The 16860-nt window shown below is 59.6% G+C and overlaps 1 protein-coding gene across 2 annotated transcripts in view; it reads left to right on the top strand.

The window, feature by feature from the left end:
* Window positions 1-16860, top strand: part of EEF1D (eukaryotic translation elongation factor 1 delta) — a 32715-nt gene that overhangs the window by 2815 nt on the left and 13040 nt on the right. For both annotated transcript variants that reach the window (XM_048482951.1, XM_048482948.1), the window contains exons 2-4: window positions 4099-4109; window positions 8457-9703; window positions 11546-11669. In XM_048482951.1, the coding sequence (XP_048338908.1) occupies window positions 8457-9703; window positions 11546-11669 (1371 nt within the window). In that variant the 5' untranslated portion in view covers window positions 4099-4109. The remainder of the gene's footprint in view (window positions 1-4098; window positions 4110-8456; window positions 9704-11545; window positions 11670-16860) is intronic.

The following is a 16860-nucleotide window of genomic DNA, read 5'->3' as shown; positions in this document are numbered from 1 at the left end:
CCCCCCCCCCACCCCCCCCCCCCCCCACCCCCCCCCCCCCCCACCCCCCCCCCCCCCCACCCCCCCCCCCCCCCACCCCCCCCCCCCCCCACCCCCCCCCCCCCCCACCCCCCCCCCCCCCCACCCCCCCCCCCCCCCACCCCCCCCCCCCCCCACCCCCCCCCCCCCCCACCCCCCCCCCCCCCCACCCCCCCCCCCCCCCACCCCCCCCCCCCCCCACCCCCCCCCCCCCCCACCCCCCCCCCCCCCCACCCCCCCCCCCCCCCACCCCCCCCCCCCCCCACCCCCCCCCCCCCCCACCCCCCCCCCCCCCCACCCCCCCCCCCCCCCACCCCCCCCCCCCCCCACCCCCCCCCCCCCCCACCCCCCCCCCCCCCCACCCCCCCCCCCCCCCACCCCCCCCCCCCCCCACCCCCCCCCCCCCCCACCCCCCCCCCCCCCCACCCCCCCCCCCCCCCACCCCCCCCCCCCCCCACCCCCCCCCCCCCCCACCCCCCCCCCCCCCCACCCCCCCCCCCCCCCACCCCCCCCCCCCCCCACCCCCCCCCCCCCCCACCCCCCCCCCCCCCCACCCCCCCCCCCCCCCACCCCCCCCCCCCCCCACCCCCCCCCCCCCCCACCCCCCCCCCCCCCCACCCCCCCCCCCCCCCACCCCCCCCCCCCCCCACCCCCCCCCCCCCCCACCCCCCCCCCCCCCCACCCCCCCCCCCCCCCACCCCCCCCCCCCCCCACCCCCCCCCCCCCCCACCCCCCCCCCCCCCCACCCCCCCCCCCCCCCACCCCCCCCCCCCCCCACCCCCCCCCCCCCCCACCCCCCCCCCCCCCCACCCCCCCCCCCCCCCACCCCCCCCCCCCCCCACCCCCCCCCCCCCCCACCCCCCCCCCCCCCCACCCCCCCCCCCCCCCACCCCCCCCCCCCCCCACCCCCCCCCCCCCCCACCCCCCCCCCCCCCCACCCCCCCCCCCCCCCACCCCCCCCCCCCCCCACCCCCCCCCCCCCCCACCCCCCCCCCCCCCCACCCCCCCCCCCCCCCACCCCCCCCCCCCCCCACCCCCCCCCCCCCCCACCCCCCCCCCCCCCCACCCCCCCCCCCCCCCACCCCCCCCCCCCCCCACCCCCCCCCCCCCCCACCCCCCCCCCCCCCCACCCCCCCCCCCCCCCACCCCCCCCCCCCCCCACCCCCCCCCCCCCCCACCCCCCCCCCCCCCCACCCCCCCCCCCCCCCACCCCCCCCCCCCCCCACCCCCCCCCCCCCCCACCCCCCCCCCCCCCCACCCCCCCCCCCCCCCACCCCCCCCCCCCCCCACCCCCCCCCCCCCCCACCCCCCCCCCCCCCCACCCCCCCCCCCCCCCACCCCCCCCCCCCCCCACCCCCCCCCCCCCCCACCCCCCCCCCCCCCCACCCCCCCCCCCCCCCACCCCCCCCCCCCCCCACCCCCCCCCCCCCCCACCCCCCCCCCCCCCCACCCCCCCCCCCCCCCACCCCCCCCCCCCCCCACCCCCCCCCCCCCCCACCCCCCCCCCCCCCCACCCCCCCCCCCCCCCACCCCCCCCCCCCCCCACCCCCCCCCCCCCCCACCCCCCCCCCCCCCCACCCCCCCCCCCCCCCACCCCCCCCCCCCCCCACCCCCCCCCCCCCCCACCCCCCCCCCCCCCCACCCCCCCCCCCCCCCACCCCCCCCCCCCCCCACCCCCCCCCCCCCCCACCCCCCCCCCCCCCCACCCCCCCCCCCCCCCACCCCCCCCCCCCCCCACCCCCCCCCCCCCCCACCCCCCCCCCCCCCCACCCCCCCCCCCCCCCACCCCCCCCCCCCCCCACCCCCCCCCCCCCCCACCCCCCCCCCCCCCCACCCCCCCCCCCCCCCACCCCCCCCCCCCCCCACCCCCCCCCCCCCCCACCCCCCCCCCCCCCCACCCCCCCCCCCCCCCACCCCCCCCCCCCCCCACCCCCCCCCCCCCCCACCCCCCCCCCCCCCCACCCCCCCCCCCCCCCACCCCCCCCCCCCCCCACCCCCCCCCCCCCCCACCCCCCCCCCCCCCCACCCCCCCCCCCCCCCACCCCCCCCCCCCCCCACCCCCCCCCCCCCCCACCCCCCCCCCCCCCCACCCCCCCCCCCCCCCACCCCCCCCCCCCCCCACCCCCCCCCCCCCCCACCCCCCCCCCCCCCCACCCCCCCCCCCCCCCACCCCCCCCCCCCCCCACCCCCCCCCCCCCCCACCCCCCCCCCCCCCCACCCCCCCCCCCCCCCACCCCCCCCCCCCCCCACCCCCCCCCCCCCCCACCCCCCCCCCCCCCCACCCCCCCCCCCCCCCACCCCCCCCCCCCCCCACCCCCCCCCCCCCCCACCCCCCCCCCCCCCCACCCCCCCCCCCCCCCACCCCCCCCCCCCCCCACCCCCCCCCCCCCCCACCCCCCCCCCCCCCCACCCCCCCCCCCCCCCACCCCCCCCCCCCCCCACCCCCCCCCCCCCCCACCCCCCCCCCCCCCCACCCCCCCCCCCCCCCACCCCCCCCCCCCCCCACCCCCCCCCCCCCCCACCCCCCCCCCCCCCCACCCCCCCCCCCCCCCACCCCCCCCCCCCCCCACCCCCCCCCCCCCCCACCCCCCCCCCCCCCCACCCCCCCCCCCCCCCACCCCCCCCCCCCCCCACCCCCCCCCCCCCCCACCCCCCCCCCCCCCCACCCCCCCCCCCCCCCACCCCCCCCCCCCCCCACCCCCCCCCCCCCCCACCCCCCCCCCCCCCCACCCCCCCCCCCCCCCACCCCCCCCCCCCCCCACCCCCCCCCCCCCCCACCCCCCCCCCCCCCCACCCCCCCCCCCCCCCACCCCCCCCCCCCCCCACCCCCCCCCCCCCCCACCCCCCCCCCCCCCCACCCCCCCCCCCCCCCACCCCCCCCCCCCCCCACCCCCCCCCCCCCCCACCCCCCCCCCCCCCCACCCCCCCCCCCCCCCACCCCCCCCCCCCCCCACCCCCCCCCCCCCCCACCCCCCCCCCCCCCCACCCCCCCCCCCCCCCACCCCCCCCCCCCCCCACCCCCCCCCCCCCCCACCCCCCCCCCCCCCCACCCCCCCCCCCCCCCACCCCCCCCCCCCCCCACCCCCCCCCCCCCCCACCCCCCCCCCCCCCCACCCCCCCCCCCCCCCACCCCCCCCCCCCCCCACCCCCCCCCCCCCCCACCCCCCCCCCCCCCCACCCCCCCCCCCCCCCACCCCCCCCCCCCCCCACCCCCCCCCCCCCCCACCCCCCCCCCCCCCCACCCCCCCCCCCCCCCACCCCCCCCCCCCCCCACCCCCCCCCCCCCCCACCCCCCCCCCCCCCCACCCCCCCCCCCCCCCACCCCCCCCCCCCCCCACCCCCCCCCCCCCCCACCCCCCCCCCCCCCCACCCCCCCCCCCCCCCACCCCCCCCCCCCCCCACCCCCCCCCCCCCCCACCCCCCCCCCCCCCCACCCCCCCCCCCCCCCACCCCCCCCCCCCCCCACCCCCCCCCCCCCCCACCCCCCCCCCCCCCCACCCCCCCCCCCCCCCACCCCCCCCCCCCCCCACCCCCCCCCCCCCCCACCCCCCCCCCCCCCCACCCCCCCCCCCCCCCACCCCCCCCCCCCCCCACCCCCCCCCCCCCCCACCCCCCCCCCCCCCCACCCCCCCCCCCCCCCACCCCCCCCCCCCCCCACCCCCCCCCCCCCCCACCCCCCCCCCCCCCCACCCCCCCCCCCCCCCACCCCCCCCCCCCCCCACCCCCCCCCCCCCCCACCCCCCCCCCCCCCCACCCCCCCCCCCCCCCACCCCCCCCCCCCCCCACCCCCCCCCCCCCCCACCCCCCCCCCCCCCCACCCCCCCCCCCCCCCACCCCCCCCCCCCCCCACCCCCCCCCCCCCCCGCCCCCCCCCCCCCCCACCCCCCAAATTGTAGTCCATGAACATCTGGAGAGCCGCAGGTTGCAGACCCCTGACATAGTGTCATTTCTTGTCTGTCGGGGTACATGTCTTACCTGCTTTTCTGATTTCTCGACAGTTGTACATTTTGGTTGATGCCTCTTTAAAAACAAACATGTTCTTACTTTCCCTGCTTCTCTTCTTTCTTAATGCTGTCATAGGAACTAAAAATGTAAGTACTTGTTAGTAATTACCTTGCTTTTTAAAAAAAAACCCTCACTGGACTAAATAAGATTTTTTGCTAAGCTAGGTCTGCTGGATCTTAAAAAAAAAAGAACTGTAACCTCTCTGCTGAGTGAACGTGCTTCCTAGCCATTATTTCTTTGGCCGCCTTCCTGTGCTAGATTACTGTCGATGCTAGTCCAGTCAGGAAATGCTTATAGAAGGCATTTATTCTCAGAATGTCATGCCCCTCTAATGGAGTCTGCAAGCAATGGCTGTGTGTTGCCGCTTGGACTCCTTGAGTGGGGCCATTCAGATGCGACTCTTGTGTTTTTTTTTTTATCACGGCTCTTAATGTCAGAGGACAAGGGCGTTCTTCGAAATATGGCCCTAATAGTTTGTCCCTGAAAGTAATTTGGACCATCTCACACAGCTGCCTCTTTGATATGGCAATGTCAGCTGTCTGCCTCGCGTTTCATACGACAATTTGATCTAATTTTACAGAAGTAAGTCACCGCCCTTGCCTTCCCTCCCCCTGTGGAAATTGTGTGTTTGTGCCACAGGACAACTTGGCAAGCCCCCACAACAGGTAGCAGAGCAGAGGAGCCGAATCCTTCCACTCTGCTTGGCGAAGTGCGGAATCTTCTTCCGGTCTGAGGAACATCTTGCTCCAAAGGACGACTCCCCTGCTGGAGGAAACCTCCACGCTTAGCTGAGCAAAGTGGAAAAATCCATCCCCCTTGGGTTCATTTTTGTGATTTTGTCTGCCAAAGGAATTGTATCTGCTGTTCTCCTGCTGGTGAATCTAAGCCTCCTTTTTGCCAATTTGTTTGTGATTAAACACGCCTTGCAAAACTGAGAGGGATGGCTTCCCCCTCCCCCCAAAAGTGAACCCCCATTTTTGCTAATATCATTTGGTAACTTGGCCATAGTTCTATGAGGACGAGTCATCTCCCCGAATTTTGTGCCTCTGAGATGTCATACAAAAGTGGAATCTTTTTCTTCCTGCTCCATGCTCCTTCACCCGTTCTTGCTGATGCCCCCCCCCCCCAGTCAGAGTCTGCAAAAGGACCCCCTCCCAATTCACTAGCAATTTCTGCATCAGCCTTTGTTTTGCATCAGCCTGGTCCCTTCCCTTCTCTAGTCCTTCCACCTGTTCCCAGACTGTGGCTTCTTTATTCAACCTTAAATGCTGCTTCCTTTCTGAGAAGGTAATCCTGAGCATCCCAAATGTCCTTTGAGCTGAGCTAGTATCTCTCACGTGGCTTTTGTTCTGTACGGGACAAACTGCTTCCCTTTATATTGTCGAAGGCTTTCACAGCCAGAATCACTGGGGTGCTGTGTGGTTTCCGGGCTGTATGGCTGTGTTCTAGCAGCATTCTCTCCTGACATTTCGCCTGCATCTGTGGCTGGCATCTTCATTGTTACTCCCAGGCTACAGACTTCTTTGTGACGCACATACCAGGCTACTCTATTCAGAGGGCCTCACCTTTTGACCTCACCGTATATATACTCCACTTGCTTTCCATTCCTACTATCAGATCCTCTGAAGATGCCAACCACAGTTGCAGGCGAAACGTCAGGAGAGAATGCTGCTAGAACACAGCCATACCGGAAACCACACAGCACCCCACTGCTTCCCTTTATTTTACAAGCATGTCCCTGAAAGTATTTTGAAAGCGGAAAGCAGAGGCTGTGGAACTTACATCAGGAAATGTCTAGGGCACCTCTTTCTTCAATTTCAGTGTGTCCCGGGGCGGGGGGCTCTTTGGGTCAACCGAGAGCTGACTCCCCAGCCCCTTTGCTGGCATTGTGATGTCACTTCCTTTCCCTAGTCACAATGCCCTGTCCCAGCCCACACGGCTCCCAGCTTTTTAACATCTTGCTCTGAGTTTGAAAGGTGTCAGTTTTCCATATGGGGTCAGAGTAGCACTTAAAACATATAAAAATTGCCAGGCCTATGGAACAAGTATTCTGTTATCAGGACATCAACAGTAAGTAGTGAAAGCTTGAAGAGGTTAAAATGATGGGAGAACGTACAAAGTTATCTTTTTCCTCCTTTTTACAAAATTATGTTAAATTGGAGGGTGCCTACTTTGAAAGTCTCTTGTTCCAGTGAATTCTTAACAGAAGTTCAGTTCTAGAATGGCTCGTTTCAAGTTTAGATCTGACAAAAGGAGATTTTACTTTCAAAAGCTTATACGCTGGGAATCATGCTGCTGTCTGCAGTGCTTCTGCTCCAGCATAGATTCTCGCTGAAACTCAGTTCTGGAAGTAGCATACATTTGCTTTATCAAATATCTTTGCTACGAGTACAAATTCTTAATAATAGACAAGAATATAAAGTTATGCTGGAAACATATCCTCCTTTTTAAAAAATGTGGTATATTATAGAAGTTATAACTTGACCAATAGTGTAGACTGGGGTGGCCAACCTAGGTTGCTCCGGCATGGCCAATTGATGGGAATTGTATTCCACGAACATCTGGAGCACCACAGGTTGGCCGTCCCGGTGTAGACCCAAGGCTTTCAAGAGTCAGGTATCTTGAAAGCTCAAAGCACCATAAATACCTCCCCTTCCTGTGTGCCAACTCTCAGCACAGTGTGGATAAAAGTGCAGCTTCCATAAGCCCAAAAAAGAGCCATCTTTTTAAACGGTTTGGTCGAGGCGTGTCACATTGACTTGCCTCTTCGGCATCACAAATGGATATTAATTATCTGTGGTGAATGTGTATTGGATCCCTCTTACACAGGGGTCTGCAACCTGCGGCTTTCCAGATGTTCATGGACTACAAAACCCATCAGCCCCTGCTGATGGGAATTGTAGTCCATGAACATCTGGAGAGCCGCAGGTTGCAGACCCCTGCTCTTACAGCAGTGGCATAGGAGGTTAAGAGCTCATGTATCTAATCTGGAGGAACCGGGTTTGATTCCCAGCTCTGCCGCCTGAACTGTGGAGGCTTATCTGGGGAATTCAGATTAGCCTGTGCACTCCCACACACGCCAGCTGGGTGACCTTGGGCTAGTCACAGCTTCTCGGAGCTCTCTCAGCCCCATCCACCTCACAGGGTGTTTGTTGTGAGGGGGGAAGGGCAAGGAGATTGTCAGCCCCTTTGAGTCTCCTGCAGGAGAGAAAGGGGGATATAAATCCAAACTCTTCTTCTTCTAATGTTCACGTTTCTAACTGAGGTTCCTTTGGCGATCCTACACTTTTCAACTGAACCGTGATGCAGTGTACTGCTTGGATATAGCAGGGGATCTGTCACTAATCCCATTTTCTCCCGCTACGCTTTAGTGAACAAGGCTTTCCTAAGGACAAGCTGCTAGCTTTGAGTCCAGTAGCATTGCTATACTCTACCTCAGAAAAAGATGTTAGTACGGTCAATTGAACTGCAGCAGCCGAGAAAGTTGTGTGGCTCTGCATTAGAATATAGTCCCAAACAAATATGGGAATTATTCATTTTTACGTGCTGCCTTTGTCGAAACCATTATTTTGTGCATTAATGAACATGGTACTTTGATACTAGAACATTTGTGGTTCGTTATCAATAAATAATTAAGCTGAATGCCAAAATGTGTTTTTACTTTCAAACGGATGGGGGGAGCAGGGCTAGGCTGGCACCAGGACCCACGCGGGGCGTTTTACGACAAAGAAGGTCCGCCATGTTGAGTACTGCAGTGCGGGGATGTACAGCCGTACTAACATCTTTTTCTGAGACAGACTAGAGACTAACAGGATTTTTGGACCATGAATTTTTGAAAGTCAAAGCTCCTTTCATCAGACCGTTGACTCTTAAAAGCTCATTCCTTAGCAGTCTTGTGGATCTCTAAGGTGCCCATGGACTTAAGTCTCGCTGTTCTGCTGGCCTCTAAAAGTAAAGATGACCAGTGCCCTGACCATATTCTTATTGTTTGCGGTCTGTGACTTAAAGCTCAGTACCAATTTGTTACTGTGTAGGGCAGTGGATCTCAACCTTCCTAATGCCGCGACCCTTTAATACAGTTCCTCATGTTGAGGTGACCCCCAACCCTAACATTTATCCATTTTACAGATGGAGAACACTGATGCAGAGAGTCTTAGGCGACCCCTGTGAAAGGGTCGTTCGACCCCCAAAGGGGTCCCGACCCACAGGTTGAGAACCACTGGTGTAGGGTGTATTGTGTATGTTTTTTCAACATGCAACAAAAGCAGAACTATTATTATCAGGACATAGAGCTGTATTCAGTGTGCACAGTACCACTGCATGCCAAGACCCATTGAACGGGCTGTGTTAGGCTTGCATGTCATTCGCAACTGTCAGTTATTCTTGCAACTATACTCTTGTGCTTGTCTCTTAATGCTGCCGCCTCTGGGAAGATGAGGACCAGAAAGCTGCTGTATCCGGCAGAAAAAGTCTGGGTGGACAAGCACAGGTACGACGAGGCGGAGAGGCTCCATTACGAGCGAGAAGCGACGCTGGCCGCCTCCGCCGCAGGGCCCTGCCAAGAGCTGGTGGCTGTGAACGGCTTCTGTCACGACGACCCTGCCGAGGAAGAGCCGAAAGGGGACCTGTGCAGAGCTGGGAGCGACAGGAAGCCCAAGAAGAGGAAGTGTTCGGCCCGAGCCGCCCCTCTGGGGCCCAGTGCCCTGACGGGGCTATTAGCCGAGCGGGTGTGGTTTGACAAGCCTGCCTTTGATCGGGCAGAAGCCACCTACTGGAAGAAGTTGACGGACACACTTCCGCAGGCGGTTTCCGAGACACCTCTGGCTGCCGGAGCGTCTGCCTTGGTGCCTTGGTCTGAAGCTGAGCCTCCAGGGGCCGGCCAGCCGAGAAGCAACCTCGCCATTTTGCAGTGCTCCCACGGCAGTCTCATCGCCTGTCACCACCTGATCCAGGACGTCTGGGTCAACAAGGTCAACTTTGATGATGCTGAGAAAACATTTGTTGAAACAGGCCAGCTGATGGCTCCGCCGCAGGCCCTTCACCTCCCTGCGGCTCCCTGGCAGGGCAGCAAGGACCCTGCCGAACAGCAAACGCCGGACGAAGGCTACGGGACCGCCCTGCCTACCCCTTCGACACCAGCCTCATCCACAGAGACTGAGGTTTGCACCGGCGTGTCGTTAGCCTCTCCTGACCTGCCTGCTGTTTTGAACCAGACTGTGAACGGCAAACCTCAGATGGCCGGCTTGCAAGCCCTCGTTTCGGAAGTCTGGCTGGACAAGCCCATCTACGATGATGCAGAGAGAAGCTTCTACGCAAACATGTTCGATGGGCACCCGCCCGGAAAGGTGAGGTTGCAGGAGCACGGGCAGCCGGAGCCCCTAAAGAGGACCCGCAAAGACAAAAAGAGCCGAAGTGCAGGGAGGAGGGGGAATTCAGCCGCCTCCGTTACCGTCCCTCAAGATGTTTCTCACGCGCCGTGTGCCTGGTACTTCATGCACAAAGACAGCGAATCTCTGTGGCTCAATAAACCCATGTATGATAGCGCTGAAGCACAGTTCTATGCGGCCAAGGCCTCGAAACTGGCCAACGAGCAAGAGAATGCAAGAATGTCCGGAACCATGCTCCCAAACCCGCCACCGTCCGAGGCCCGGCCTTCAAGCACACCAGAGTCTAACGCTAAGTAGGAAAAGCTTGTTCCGGGGTAACGTGTTCTAAACTGGGCCCAGATAGAGATGGAAGACTTTCTGTATGTAAATAGCGTATATATTTGGGGTGGAGATGGGAGGGTCAGCAGTTAGTCATTTGCCCTCCTGGTTGACAATCAGTTGCTGTCAGTAATACTCAAGTCTCTTAAATTGAATTATTCCCATTTTTTGTCTGGGTTTGACCAGAGGGCACCCTAAGAACGCTCGGGAAGGTTTTTATGCTCCGCTAATACCGTGCAGAGGTGGGATCCAGCAGGTTCTCACAAGTTCTTGAGAGTAGGTAACTAATGATTTGTGTGTGCCGAGAGGGGGTTACTAATTGGTGATTTTGCCACGTGATTTTTGCCTTAGTTACGCCCCTCCTCTCAGCAGTAGTGCGCAGAACTTGAAGCAGTCTAGCAGGAGGTGCAGGCGTGGCAGCCTGCGCCTGCGTGCATTCGTTTCCCGCCCAAGGACCAGCGCAGCGGCTGCGTCCTTGCCACAGCCCCGCCCCAGAATGCCCCGCCCCTGGAATGACTGGCTACATTGCCATGCCTCACCAGCCCCATTGGCGCTACGCCACAATTTGAATCCCACCACCATGGGAACCTGTTACTAAAATTTTTGGATCCCACCACTGATACCGTGTACCCTTTTCTGGCTGTTATTTCTAGAAATCCAGTGCCAAAGGATCCCTTTTCTTTGTGGTGGCTCTTGGGCTCCTTTGGTGTGATCTAGAAAGGCGTTGGGCGTTGTGTGAGTGGAATAAACTGGAGTGGTGGCTGTCTCAGGTGTTTTGTACTTTGGCCTTTAGCCCTGTGTCCCCATCTCAGGAACTTCATAGCAGTAACCGATGAGGCTTCACGTTGCATTCTCTCCCTCCCTTTCCCCGCCCCGTTCTTTTTCTCCTGTGGTCCTTCATTGTATCCTGCCAAAAACGGCCTGTTGTAGCCACCTGCTGTGAACAGTATCCACCCCACTCCCACACCTGTGAAGATGATGCACTAGTTGAGCAGACCTGTGCTGTGATTCCCTTCCACGGTAGATTCCACTTGCCACGCCCACACTTCCCACCTTTGTGGTTGCATGTCGGTGTCTTCCAGATTGGAAGAAAACACAGAGTTCAGGGGGATGTCCGGCAATGCTCCTTCTACAGTTTTCCTTTTGGAAAAGTTGGGTTCGTTTGTTCACCGCTGCTGAACGTGCAGCCTGACTGGTGACCGCTACCAATATGCTGTGGAAGTGGTGCTTGGCTCCGAGTGAGATTCTGACCTGGCCAGAGCTCCCTTTCTGTGGGCCGAGGCAGATTGAGGCACAATCCCCATCTTGCTCACAAGGGAGGAAGCTTTACCCACCCACCCCAAGCCATTTACGCAGAGTCCTTTGGGAGAAATGTATGCATTGTGACACTAGCCATTCTGTCTCCGTGGGGGGTGTTCTGCCCTTCTGGAAGTGCCAGGAAAGTGTAATTTCTCAACACATGTGTGTGGCCTTTCTGAGGCCGGCTCCTTTGTCCTGTTGCGTTGAACGATCCGTGCAGATTTTTCGGGTGCTTATCGGGTTGGTTGTGCTGGGTTCCAAAGAGGCGCTAATGAAAGGGGTTCTAACTTAGCTTTGCTGTGTCCTGTTAAAAGCAGACAAGAGAAGTCAGCCTGATACTTGAGCCAAAAGAGGGCCTGTGTAAACTGGATTAACTGAGAACGGGGGGGGGGGTGTTGAGGTTTACCGTGCGTGTTCTGAAGTGGGGAAGGGCCTGTGCCATTTTTTTTACAAACGTGGGTGCTGGCCGCTCTGCTGAATTATTCCTAACTGTTCGTTTGGCCTCTTCCTCTTTGCAGAGACATGGCCACCAACTTCCTCATGCACGAGAAGATCTGGTTTGATAAGTTCAAGTACGACGATGCCGAGAGGAGGTTCTTTGAACAGATGAATGGTCCGCTCTGCAGCCCTTCATGCCCACAGGTAAGACCCCCACCCACCCACCTCCTCCTGGGGCAGAGGCATCAGTCCCATGGGGTTCCAGAGTGCTCTGGTCCACGTGGAAGGGAAGCAGAGATCCTGTTCTCGTCTGCCTGTTGACGTTTTCCCGCTCACACTCTCAAACCTGCTGAACTTGGAGAGACGTGTTCTGGATCACACCAGAAGTCCTCGTGCAGAGTCCTGCAGTGGTTGGCCAAATACTTCCAAGAAGCCAATGAGCAAGGCGTGAAAGCTTGCCTCTCCAGCAGCTGGTAAACAGAGGCAGACTGCCTCTGAACTGGTTGGTGGCTGCAGACTGTGCTCAAATAATACTCATTGTAGAGAGCTCATCAAATTGTATATGTATAGTGTCAGAGTTTTTCCAAGACAGTGACTTCCTGCCATTCTCTTGCCAGATGGTAGGCTTCTGCCTTGGATCGGAGGGCAGGAGCCCCTCTCATCCCATCTCACCATAGAGTTGAGGGGAGGAGGTGGCCTCTTTCCCCAAAGCTCTGAGTCTCTGACCAGGCATGCTACAACACTGGGGGATGTGTTGCATCCATCTATCCATCATCCATCATCCATCCATCCATCCACCCATCCATCCACCCATCCACCCATCCATCTGTCATCCATCCATCTATCTCTCTGTCATCCATCTATCTATCATCTCTCTCTGTCTCTATCTTTCTGTCTCTCTATCTCTCTGTCTATATCTATCTTTATCTATCTATCAATTATACTTGTATACCGCCCTCCCCCGGAGGGCTCAGGGTGGTGAACAACAAAATACACAGATAGAGCACAAGATAAAATCAATGGATACCAGAATTAATTAAATAAATAAATATGGCTCTATACATATTAAAACCAAACCCCATTAAAACACAGTGTTCTAGTACCAAACACAACAGATGGCAACCTACTATCAAATCCCCTAAGAGGGGGGGATGGCAGGATCCACCAATATTATAAAAGGAGGGCGGGGCCATCAGCGGCCGGCCTCCCCAAAGGCCCGGTGGAACAGCTCCGTCTTGCAGGCCCTGTGGAACTCATTAAGATCCCGCAGGGCCCGGACAGCTGGTGGAAGAGCATTCCACCAGGCAGGGGCCAGAGCTGTAAAGGCTCTGGCCCGGGTGGAGGCCAGCCGCATCATTGAGGGGCCAGGGATCACCAGCAGATTGGCCTCTGCATTACAAAATACTTTCTGTACATTTTGTATGTAGGGGATAAACAGCTTCTGGAGTGATACAGTATGATTTGTATGGGTTTTCTTAACCCCACCCACTTCTCCCTGTCCAGTATGAGGGGGCAGCTGGTCTGTATAGCTTATGTAAATTGGGCAAGCCAGCTTCCACTTGTAATTTCTACTTGTCACAAGTTTGCTAGCTTAATTTATGAGGGTACCAAATAATGACCTTTGTGTGGTTTCAAAATTATCCTTTCTTAAGCTGCTTTGTTTGAGTGTGTTCAGCCTTACAGGTGTCCCTGGCTGGGTCAGTTTCTAAATTAATTCCCACCTATTCCTTGGGGCAGAGGTCTAAATAGTTTTGGGAGAGTACCCTATAGATCAGTATAGAATTAATGTGCATGTAAAGCTCTTTGCATGCTGTTGAGGTAGAAAAGAACACATGATGCCTTCTTGATTGTCAGTTTACCACGGAAGGGCCACAGAAAAGTTCTGGGACAACAGTGTGTAGTCCTTAATTCTCAACTTGCAGCCTTTTGGGTATATCGGAAGCTTTTTCAGACTGCTCGGGGAGCTGTCCTGTTGGAAGTACAAACTAAGCTTGAGCAGTATTGGAAAAATTCGGGAAAATTCTGATTTGGCTATAAAATTATTGGTACGGCCTTGCTCCCTTTAAATCCGGCGCCGCAATCCACGCCGAAAGAATAACACTTCCTACGTTGTTTAAAGGGAGCCCAGAGGGTCTCTTTAAATCCATCCCCTTAGGCATGGACCGGGGGGGGGGGGTTCGATTTAAAGGGACCCTCTGGGCCCCTTTAAACACCCCCAAATCCATTTGAATGCCCGAATCACAATTCAGATTCAGGGCATTCAAATGGATTTGGTTCGGCTCGGATTCGGGGAGCTTGAATTCGGCCCAAATACAAGCCGAATTTGCCGAAACGCCAAGCTTAGTAAAAACTACCGTATATACTCGCGTATAAGCCGAGTTTTTCAGCCCTGTTTTAAGGCCGAAAAATACCCCCTCGGCTTATACACGAGTCCTGCTTACCAGCCGGCTCTTCAGGCCTCTACCAAGGCTGGGGGTGTGGCCGGGACGACCTCCCTGCGGCTGCACAAGCCGCTTGTTGCTGCCCTCCTCAGAGGGTGAAGGAGAACCCTGGCTGGCTGGGCTTCCTCAAACCCCGGGAGGCAGAGGGAGCTCCTTATTTGGACAGTGACTCCCCCTGATGTCATTGCCCAAATAAGGAGCTCCCTCTGGCTGGTTTTGAGGAAGCTCAGGCAGCCGGGAAGTGGAGGGAGCTCCTTATTTGGGCAATGACATCAGGGGGAGTCAATTCCCAAATAAGGAGCTCCCTCTGCCTCCCGGCTTCCCATCTTCTGCTTATACTCCAGTCAATACGTTTACCGGGGTTTTGGTAGTAAAATTAGGTGCCTCGGCTCCTGTTCCATCTTTCTGAGCATCAGCTGTGGGCCCAAGAGACTGCTCTTGGGCTTACTATAGAATATGTATTAGGAGGACAGAAGATGCTGAATCTTACCCCCATGTTCTTCTGATCTTTTACTGGCCAGGAGCAGCTGTGTCAAACAGGTTTGTAACCCTTTCTGGATTGAGCCATGGAGGTGGTTGTGGAGCTCCCCTATCCTCCTCCTTTGCAAGTGTTTTTAAAGACCACCTCGCCAGCTGTGCGCGCCCAGTGGGGCTTCCCGAACTCCCAGCTTGTGAATGTTTGGGGACTCCTCTTGGGAGTCTGTTTTTAAAGCTGCTTAGGAAGCCACTTTGGGATCTCCGGCTGCAAAGGGAGGAAGGAGGAGGCATGGGATAGCAGTGCTAATGGAGGAAAGAACATTTCTCAAGCTCTCTTCACTCAGAGTCGGCTACCCCTGTCAGCAGTGCTCCTGCCCTTTCAGCTTGAAGCTAGATGCTCTTTATTTACCAGTTATGTTAAAGGTTGCAAAGTTCTGAATCCTGATGAGCTTAGCCAAGCGTAGGAGAGGCTCTGGGAAGGGTTTAAGGCATAGGTATCAAACTCGTGGCCCTCCAGATGTTATGGACTACAGTTCCCACCATCCCCCTGCCAGCATCATGCTGTCAGGGGATGATGGGAACTGTAGTCCATAACATCTGGAGGGCCGCGAGTTTGACACCTGTGGTTTCAGGTGAAGCTGGGGTGCTAACCAGCAGCGGAGAAGAGTGTTGCATGAGCAGGTCCTGCATGAAGCATGGTTCGGTGCCCGCAGGGCTCCCATTCGTTCGCTTCCATTCTTTCCCTCAGGTTAGAAAGGGCATGTATAGTGATGGGAATTCTTAACACAGTTAAAGTGCAAGAGTTTGTTACTCGGATGGTAGTGCAAATTTGCAAGAACTGGGGCAGGACTTTCGAACCAGACTTATTCTGTGTATTGTCAAAGGCTTTCACGGCTGGAATCACTAGGGTGTTGTGAGTTTTCCGGGTTGTATGGCCGTGTTCCAGTAGCATTCTCTCCTCTGACGTTTTGCCTGCATCTGTGGCTGGCAATCTTCTATCCTCTGAAGATGCTAGCGACAGATGCAGGCGAAACGTCAAGAGAGGATGCTACTGGAACACGGCCATACAACCCGGAAAACCCACAACACCCTAAGACGTATTCTGTTGCCAGGATAACCGCTTATCCTGCAGCATGTTTGCTGGACACACCCCTGGTCGTACAGCAGGGAGTGTCTTGGAGAGAGGATGGGATGCCCTCTGCCCCAGCGTGGCACTTAGAAAAGCAACTTTCAAGTGTTCTGTTTCCGTGGCTCGTTCTTAAAGCTTCTCGACACCGCCTTTTAGTAAGGAACCTGGAGCCGACGAAATCAATTTTCATCAGGCTGCCAAGTTCATAAAGGAGCATCTTACATAAGCTTGTTTACTGGGTAGAAGGGCTGGCATTTTCTCTACATTGGCTATCACTGATGTGGATTGGTCTGAATGGCTTCAGGGCACGGTTTTAAAAGGAATTAGTGGCTGTAGCAAGGCAGCGATTCCCAGACTGGGTGCCCTGAGTGAGGCTGAAGGGTGCCTTGCAAAATCAGCCCACTGTGAGCGGGGAGACGGCATGCGCCGGTGTTGTCCTCTGCCTCCCTTGCCCCCAGTTATGTGTCAGAGGGCGAGCACGGAGGGATTCCATGAATGAGACTTAAACTGCTGCTGACAGTCACCAGCACCCAGAAAACACGGTCCTGTCCCTCAGCTTAGGCCAGCAGAGGGCAGGATTGCTGAGGAGCAGAGTGGAACGGGTTGCCCTGTTGTTGAAAGGAGTACACATGTCTGTCGTTTGGTGACCTTACTGAGAAACGACAAGTGGAGAGCTCAGACAAATTCTCCTAATTCTTCAGAATCCCGTCTCTTCCTGAAATCCCACTATCCTCCTTCATTCTTCTTTTCAGGATTTGAAGTCAGTGTCTGATCAACTCTGTTTTGATTAAAGAGGGGCGGGTTCTGCAAAATGTGAGGATTTCGCTCTGTAGATGTTCAGAGGCAGGCCGTCAGTGGCGTACCTAGGCAAACTGGAGCCCTGGGCAAAACCTGAGTTTGATGCCCCCCCCAACAACAACCTTTATTAGGCATTGAAAGAAAGAAAGAAAGAAAGAAAGAAAGAAAGAAAGAAAGAAAGAAAGAAAAGCATTGGCAGGAAGGGGATGGATTTAAAAGGAGAATCTGGGGAAATTTAGGGTTTGCCTGCTGTCAGGGGTGCAATTATTAAGATAGCAGCACCAAAATTTCAGAGTATCTTCATGAGCCCTTACTGATGATATCACCCAGGTTTGGTGAAGTTTGGTTCAGGGGGTCCAAAGTTATGGACCCTCAAAGGTGTAGCCCCCATCTCCTATTATCTCCCATTGGAAACAATGGGAGATGGGGACACTCCCTATGGAAGTCCATAACTTTGGACTCCCTAAACCAAATCTTACCAAACCTGGGTGATATCATCAGGATAGTCTCCTGAAAAATCCCTGAACCTTTGGTGCTGCTAGCCTAAAAG

Source organism: Sphaerodactylus townsendi, unplaced genomic scaffold (genome assembly GCF_021028975.2).
Source record: "Sphaerodactylus townsendi isolate TG3544 unplaced genomic scaffold, MPM_Stown_v2.3 scaffold_29, whole genome shotgun sequence".
In the NCBI taxonomy this organism is placed as follows: Eukaryota; Metazoa; Chordata; class Lepidosauria; order Squamata; family Sphaerodactylidae; genus Sphaerodactylus; species Sphaerodactylus townsendi.
The sequence above is the reverse complement of the archived record's forward strand: the minus strand, read 5'-3'. Positions and strand labels throughout refer to the sequence as shown.